Source organism: Canis lupus, chromosome 23, assembly GCF_011100685.1.
Source record: "Canis lupus familiaris isolate Mischka breed German Shepherd chromosome 23, alternate assembly UU_Cfam_GSD_1.0, whole genome shotgun sequence".
Taxonomy (NCBI): Eukaryota; Metazoa; Chordata; class Mammalia; order Carnivora; family Canidae; genus Canis; species Canis lupus.
In genome coordinates this window covers 3,087,642-3,095,861 of record NC_049244.1, presented here as the reverse complement: position 1 = coordinate 3,095,861, position 8,220 = coordinate 3,087,642, and the positions used below count along the sequence as shown (strand labels likewise).

Here is an 8,220-nt window from a genome sequence, read left to right as displayed (position 1 = left end):
CGGCTCGGCGGGCACGCCACGGGGCTCCATGTGAGCTGCCTGCCCGAGGGGAGCTGGCTCGCAGCCCGCCAGGCGGGCCGAGCACCAGGGCCGAGGCCCTCCGACGCCCCGCACCTCCCCAGGAGGGCCTGGGAGGCGAGCTGGGGGCGCGGGGTCGTCGGCGGGGAGAGATGCCGGGCGCGTCCCCGGCTCCGTTCCGCCCCTCGGGGCTGGTGGCCCCGGGCCGCCGCTGCTCGGCTGGGGTGCCCGCGATGGCGTCGGGACTCGGCGGCCTCGGCAACGCGGGGCGCCTCCAAGGGCGGGGCCTCCCCGGCCTCTGCCCCCACGGGCCCTCCCGGCGCCGCCCGTCACGGGGCAGGGGGCTGGGGACGTGAGCAGGGGCATCCCCGGGAACCCCAGGAGGCCCGAGGCGGGATGAGGACCCCGGCTGGGGGGGCGGGGGCAGCCCCTCAGCACCGGGCCGCGCCCCTGCTCCAGCTGGGCCTCCGCGGTGGCACCGAGGGCACCGAGGGCACCGAGGGCGCGGGCGCCACCCTCTTCCCCGGCCGCTTCCCCGCCGCACAGGCCCGGGCCCGGCGGAGCCGCCCAGCGGCCCGCCCGAACAGCACCGCGTTCCGAAGGCATCCATCCATCCACCGAGCACCAACGCCCCGAGGTGACGGGGCCAGGGCCTCCGCGGACCAAGCCCACGACCCCGGGGGCAGACGAGGGTGGGAGTCGGGCTCCCAGCGTGCCCCGCTGAGGCCATCCCCGCCCTGACACGGAGGGAGGGCCCCCAACTCAGACGCGTCTAGAAGTGGAAGGTCCCCGGCCCTCCTGGCTGCTCTTCCCCAGTGGAAGGAAGAAGGGACCACAGGTCCGCAGTGGCCCGGCTGTGAGGGACAGCGGGGGGCGGGGGCTGCCGCACCAAGCGGAGCTTGGCAGCTGGCAGGAGACCAACGCCAGGCTCTGCCCTCCTGGGGGGTCCTCGTGGTCAGACTGAGGCCAGGGCAGCAGCCTGAGCTCGAGATAGCACCCACGTGCCTGTGAAAGATGTGGGTGCAGCCTCATGGCAGATGACACCCCTGGGCAGGGGCCCTTGTCCTCTTCCTGGGATCAGGGTGCAGGGGAGGCAGCTGGCCCTTGGCCTGGTGCCATGGGCATGAAAGCAGCCCCAGTGGCCCATGCCAGGCCCCTTGAGGGGACAGGCTCCAGTGAGAGCAGAACCTCTTGAGTACTGCCCAGGCCCAGGCCACAGGCTTTGGAAGTGGCACACAGGTGCCCAGCCTCAAGCTGAGGTTCTCAGCTCCCCGCCTCTACGGTTCCCCTTCAATGACCCAACCCAGGGTTCATCTCAGAAGGGAGGGAGTTTCAGTCCCCGTCCAGTAAGTAGGAGTCAGAGAGGTAAGTGTTGCCTTTAATAGCTCAGTTACTCTGTTTTTTGTTGAGAAAAGGGTCTGTTAACATACTGCAAAACAGAACAGGAGAGAGGCATTTAGAGCTGTCCAGGTGCTGGCAACACTGCCTGGAGGCACACACACCCTCCCTCTCAAGTGAGGCTCAGCAGGAAGCCCCAGACCAGCTCCGGGGGTGGGGTGTGTGTGTGTGTGTCTGGGGGGTTCACACCCTGCCCAGCTGACCAGCCCATGGAAGGGCCCGTTGCTGTGAGAGGTGAATGGAGAGTGGTGGTCCCCGCGAGCAAGGCTCTGGGGCGAGGTCAGACAGCTGCAGCAGTGACAAACAGGGCCTGGGCAGGGGCGGGAAGGCATGGGCCGACTGGGGGCCCAGGAAGGGCCAGGTCTTGGCCGCCCTGTCCCCTGGCCCTCACCAGGACACTGCACATGGAGGAGGGTGCCTACCACGTGGCATCCTTTCCTGTGGCCCTGCATGGGGTCAGGGTTCAGGGGCCACTTTGTTGCTCCAGGTGCCCCTCCGCCCTCACTCCAGGCAGGCTGGGCGGGCGCTCAGGCCTCCTTCTTACTGCTTTCCTGTGATTCCTCCTTCAGGTTCTGGGCCATGAGCTTCATTTGCTGTTGAGAGAACACAATAGTGGGTGAGCCATGCAAGCCTGAGTGGTGGCCCCCAGATGGTGGCCCAGGCTCCCTGGGTGATGGTGTCCCTTGAGCTCCATCAGAGCACACTGAACCCTGAGGAGGAGCCGGCGCACTCTTGACACTGCCTGAGGCTTCCTGAGAGTGCAGAGCCCGGGCTTCCGACCCTGATGAGATGGGAGCCAGGAGGACTGGGCTGGGAATGTCCTGTTGTGTGAACCTACTAGTGCACTGGGGATTCTACAGATACAGAAACTCGAGGCAGCTGGAATGTCCTTCTCCCTGGATCCCTAGGGCAAGGGGAGGGGAAAGGACAGAGCAGGGGGCCTGGAGTACTGACTTGGGGCCAAGTTTTTGCTCTGTCTCTGTAACTTGGTGACTCTGGAAAGCTGACCTCTATGAGCCTCTTTGTTTCCACATCTGCATAGTGGGAGCCACAGTGTACATTTTGCACGGTGGCTTTGGGGGGGGGGGGGTCACTGTGCATGAAGTCCCTGGCCCAGAGCAGCTACACCGAAACAGCAGACATTTCACCAGCCCTCTGTCCCTACAGCCATAGGACCATCCCGAGCCATCGAGCCGTCCAGTACCACTGGGGACATCCTATGAAGTCCCCCTGAGGGCCAGGCCAAGTGGGAAGGGTCAGAAGGAGCCTACACCCAAGGACAAGGCAGCCTTTGTGGGGGAGGTCCCGCTGCTCCCAGTCCTGAGCCCCCTACCCTGGACAGTCCCCTAGGCCCCCATAGCTCCCAGCCCCCTCTGTCCCATGGGTGATGGAAAACATCACTCTAGCTCTGCCTGTTTGTTGAAAAAAATTAATAACTCCTTTGGAATTTGGCTTAAAATACACACACTGATTTTTTTTTTCCACACACTGATTTTTGATAACAGTTATTTACTGATGGGAAAAACAAGACTCTGAGCACAAACACTGCTGGTGTTCCAGGTATCTGGCTGCCCCCCCCCCCCCCCCCCGCCCCCGGAAGCTCCAAGCACCACACCAGGCTGGACACCAATGCCACACTCTCCCTGTTTCCTTAAGAGGAGTCCTGTTCATAGTCTATAATCTGTCTTCTACTTCAACCCGATTTCCCCTTGTGAGGATCCTTTCCATCTGCAGCATCTCGGACGACCCCATTTCACTGCAGATGGTTCCTTGCTCAGAGCCTGGCCTGTCCACCACAAGGGGCACAGTGCTGGGAGCTTGAGGGCCACCGCTCACCCTATGGGCTGGGGAGGGGCCTGCCGGGCTTTTGCTGGTCCACACGGACACAGGATTTAGGGGATGGCTCTTAATGGGGAAGGGGACAGGTGGGAGTGAGCTCTTCTTGTGTGGGACAGAGCATTGCAGCAGGCCGACCTAGTACATGATATGTGGGCATGGGAGCTGAGGTGGGCCGAAGGACTCACAGTCACAATATCTGTACAACCTCACCTGCCAGCATGAGGCTGATGGGTTTATTTGGTTCACAGACCTGCAGAAGCAGGACTGCCAGGCCACCTGAGAATCCCCTAGAAGTCATGTTTGGCATTTGATCCCTCTTCTGCTGCTACTTCCTGTCCCCTTGTGAGCCCACTTTCCCTGTTCACTGCTGGTGTGAGCTATCCCCAAACGGGAAAACTGTTATTATTTCAGCCCGGATTCACCATAGATTCTTCCAGCTGGTGTCATTTAATACTTACGAGACCTTTTAAAATGTCTTTTTATGAGAGAATATGAATTTATTTCCTAATTTGACAGTAACTATAAGAAATTTAAAGGCTAAATAAATTTAACTAAACTAGAACTATAATGAGGATAAAATAGTCCCTAGCTTGTCATGGAATCTTCTAGCCTTGCTTCCTCAGCATTCCACATGGGGAGGAAAATCAAAATGGGTTTCCATCCAAAGGGGTCTGTAAGGCCCCCTGCAGGGTGCAGCCTGCTGTCACATGATGAGCGTGGCTACTGTTGGGAGCCGCTTGCCAGCAGGTGAAGCACTCCAGAGGTGCAGACCTCCTGGGAGTGGCATCCTGCTCCACAGCAGCTAGACTGTCAGATGGAACCCTCCCTTGATCGACCTGGCTCAAGGTGGGAGCTTCACTCAGGCCAGGGGAGTGGTTCAGAACCACCTCCCTACCTGCTCAGGGTGGCTCCTGAGCACGAGGGATGTCTGGGAGGTTGTGGCTGTCTGCACTGGCTGTGCTGCTGGTCGCAAAGGTTGGAATGATGGCCAGGGACCCCACCACCTGCTCATGCCCCAGCCCAGGCAGCAGGAGCAGTCTGCCCAGGAGTACCTGTCCCTACAAGTGCACTGACCAGGCCCCTCCATCTGATGGGTTGGGCTGAGCCTGCCTACAGCCCTTTGCCTCAGTGGTAGGTCCCACAGGGCCTGATCTGCCTCCTGGAGCTTGGTGCCCTCCACAGAAAACTGGGCCCACGGTGGGCGGGAAGGCCTGTGCTCCCCAACCTTTTGCCAGTGCAGGACTGAGCACCCTGGCTTGAGGGCAGCAGAGGCCTGGCTTGTCTCCCTGGGTCTCCTGCCCTCCTCTCTGGACATGCTGAGCCAGTGGCAGAAGCAGAACTTCAAACCTGTGGCCCAAGCCCAGAGAAACACCCAAGCAGTTTAGAAGAAACAAGCTGCAGCAGCCTGCTTGCCACAGAGGGAGACTTAAACTGGTTTTGAGACCAGCGAGTGACACCCAGACCTGTCCTGTGCAAATGGGCAGACCTCTGCCAATCCTCCTGAATGACGGAGTCAGAAGCCACAGTGTCTTGAGGCAGCTTCTCTCAGGAAACCCAGATACTGTGCACTGCTCACAGATCTAGATCCCCTCCAGCTGCTGTCATGAACTCAGTGAAGAAGTACCCCACCCTCCTGGTGCAGAGGTGCCAAGGGGCTGGGCCCCAACCCAGTCTGCTCCCCACTTCCTCCTCTATTCGGGGCAGATGACGAGCATTGGCAGAATGAACTCCAGAAGCACAGACTTCCTAATCTGAAAGAACCCTGATTGACGGTTTGGTCCTATGGCCACTTAAGAATCTGGAGAGTCTCTTAAATGCAGACTCAGGCCTCTACAGGAACTCGTTGGTCTGTAGCTGGGGCCTACTTCTTTTGCTTTTTAGCAGCCCTGCCTGGGGAGATGTAGTGGGAAGGGGGCAACATAACCCTTTCAAAAACAAAAAACAAAAAATACCTTGGCTTCTTTAGGGATTCTTAAATTAAAACCTTACTAAAAATACAAGCAGGATAATAGCGCTGACTTCTTCCCTACAAAAAGCATCAGAATGAAGAGAATGAAATCTTCCCCAATTCCTGACTCATTAAAACACTCATGCTCCAGATAGCTCTTTAAAAAGCATAGACTGACTTGCATCACTATTAATAATATTTATAGGAGGAGCCTAATCACTAAGTGTGTTGTCCAAATGCACAGCTGAACATAAGAAAGGATGTAGAACTGGACCCATTTTTCCCTGCAGAGACGCACAGAAATGCTTCCTGAGACCTGCAGTGCTTTCTACAGACCTGAGATGGCCCCTGCCCCCTCCTGGACTGGTCGCAGAGACTCTCTGGCTGAACCCACAATCAGCTCTGGGATCCTTCTATTCACAGCACTCAGGAAACCACAACCAGTGGATTACATTCCTGCCCAATCTGAAATCTGTTAGCAGCTACTCTATTACCCCTTCCCCTCAAAAGCAGCAACTACTCCCAGACACAGCTCTGGGAGCTCCCGGCTGACAGACAAAAAGAGCCTGTGCATTCATCTTTTCCTGTTTACTGGAAGCTCCACTGGCCAGGAGCTGGCTCAGGGCAGAGCTCAGTGGCTGCCATGGAGTCAGCTGCTAGCTTCACAGGCCAGGGCGTCCTGGGGCAACAGGTCTGATAGGAACTGTGTTCTCAGGCCAGTTCAGGTCAGCAATGGCATCTGCAGCACCCCGCTCCCCCAAATCTTGCCAGCCTCGGCTATGCAGGCCTGGTGACAGAGCACTGGCATCACCGGTCCCCTACTCACCTCCATTCTGACTTAACAGGGCTCCCCCAGGAGGATTCTGTCTCTAGCTCTGGTGAGCAGGAAGGAGCAGAACTGGAAGCCTCCCTCACACACAGCTATGCCTGTGCACCCCCTGTAAGCACCAGTGAGGTTTTCTGTGTGTCACTGACCAGGCTGAGGCTAAGCAACTTGTCTTCGGTCATGTCACTAGAATCAGGGCAAAAGTAAACAAGGGTCTGACGGTTCAGGTAAAAAAAGTAAAGAGTGGGACATTTCACAAAAACTTTTTTTTTTAATTTCTTTTAGTAATCTCTATACCCAGCATGGGGCTCAAACTCACAACCCCAAGATCAAGGGTTACATGCTCTTCTGACAGAGACAGCTGGGTGCCTCAATATTTTTTATTTGTTACGTCTAAAAGAAAGTTTCCCTCAAATAAGCAGTGTTTTGGACATATTCTAATATAATGATGAAATGCCCTGGGCCTGGCAATGCTTTCGGGTTCTCATAAGCCCCACAGCAGTGGATGCAGGGGCAGTGGCGCCTGGGGAACCTTGGGCATTCCTGGGGCCATGACATATGTCACCTCTCCCTCCAGAGCACCTGCTTCATTTCAACATCTGATGAAAACATGTGAAGGCAGATGACTGTCAGACACACCGGCCTCTGAGTCCCACATCCCCACCCCAGCCACCAGCTTTTCTCCCATGCACCCCATGTCAGGGGCCACTACCACTTGGTTGCTCACATCAAAACTTGAGCCGGTGAGGGGATGCCTCTGTGTCCTCCTCCTGCGTCTACAGTTGGCCGCAGGGCCTGCCAACCCCATCCACCAAGCACATCCACTGAGCCCACTGCTGGTCTCTAGGACTTCTTGACACCATCCCAAAGCACCCCAAGCCAGGTTTTTTTTTTTTTTTTCCAAGCCAGGTTTTAATATTTTTTTCTTTCTTTCTTTCTTTATGATAGTCACAGAGAGAAAGAGAGAGAGAGAGAGAAAGAGAGAGAGGCAGAGACACAGGCAGAGAGAGAAGCAGGCTCCATGCACCGGGAGCCCGACGTGGGACTCGATCCCGGGTCTCCAGGATCGCGCCCTGGGCCAAAGGCAGGCGCCAAACCGCTGCGCCACCCAGGGATCCCCCAAGCCAGGTTTTAAAACAGGGGACACACATGTGCAAACCACAGAGGCTTCCCATAGGTCCTGGACTAAACCCCAGGTTCCTCAGCCCCGAGAGGCTGCATGTCACTGTCACCCTCCACTGGAACTCCTGCACTGCACTCACATCATCTGTGTGTGGCATGTTAATATGAGGGTTTTCCCAGCTTCGATGTTCCCTCCTACCTAGCGTGTACTCTCTGGAGCAGGGGTATGACTCTGTGCCCATGGCCCGCAGTGCAGGACCTTGAACTGGAGCCATGAAGAAGGACCACAGCCTGGAGCCCAGAGCGACAGCCAGTGAGACTGTGGTTTAGCTCCCACTGGGCATGACAAGTGACCTGGGAAATAACCCCCTTCTCTGGGTGTGTAAATGAGGCACGTTCCTGTTCCCCAAGTCAGCATCACTATCTGGACTACATATTTATTTGTCTGTCACACGCATGGGATCCCAGAGAACACACTGCAGTGTGAGCTTTCCAGTCCCAGGATTTCATTCGGAGTCCCAGTTACCTTACCTGGTAGTGATGCTGGTCTGGGCCCCTTAGGATTGTGACTCAATGGGAATAGAGATCTCGGATCCCCCCGAACCCCCCGAGGTGTGGCTCTGGCCCTGGCTCAGGTGGTCTGCGATTACAGCCAGGGAGGTGGAGGGAGGAGGAAAGTCAGGGCTACCAGGAAGCTTGCCAGATTACCAGCTTGATCCCAGCTGGAAACTAAAACCCTCCAAGATCAAAACCCAGCTCCAAAGAGGCTCTAAGGCCCAGGGGCCATGCTCGGTTCACCCAATGGGGGCACAAGTCCATTAACTGCACCAGCTGACTCTGGAGAGCATATAGTCAATTTAACTGCAAAAAAGTTTTTTTTAACATCTACTTCTTAAATAATTGAGTCCTGTTTTCTCTGCATGATGAGGTTTCAGAGCTAAATTTCCAAAAGCAGAAGTTAAGGCTCTTGGAAGGAAAATGCCACAGATACCCTGAGAATGCAGTATACTTTCTGTAGAGAGTGAGGGCCTGCAGAAGCAGAGGCTTGTTTCCCAGCTATCCCCAGGTA

The 8,220-nt window shown here is 56.7% G+C and overlaps 1 protein-coding gene across 2 annotated transcripts in view; it reads right to left on the bottom strand.

Annotated features, from left to right (window-relative positions):
* Positions 1 to 1,375: 1,375 nt before the first annotated feature.
* Positions 1,376 to 8,220, bottom strand: part of ANO10 (anoctamin 10) — a 227,894-nt gene continuing 221,049 nt past the window's right edge. For both annotated transcript variants that reach the window (XM_038570265.1, XM_038570264.1), the window contains one exon: positions 1,376 to 2,009. In XM_038570265.1, the coding sequence (XP_038426193.1) occupies positions 1,944 to 2,009 (66 nt within the window). In that variant the 3' untranslated portion in view covers positions 1,376 to 1,943. The remainder of the gene's footprint in view (positions 2,010 to 8,220) is intronic.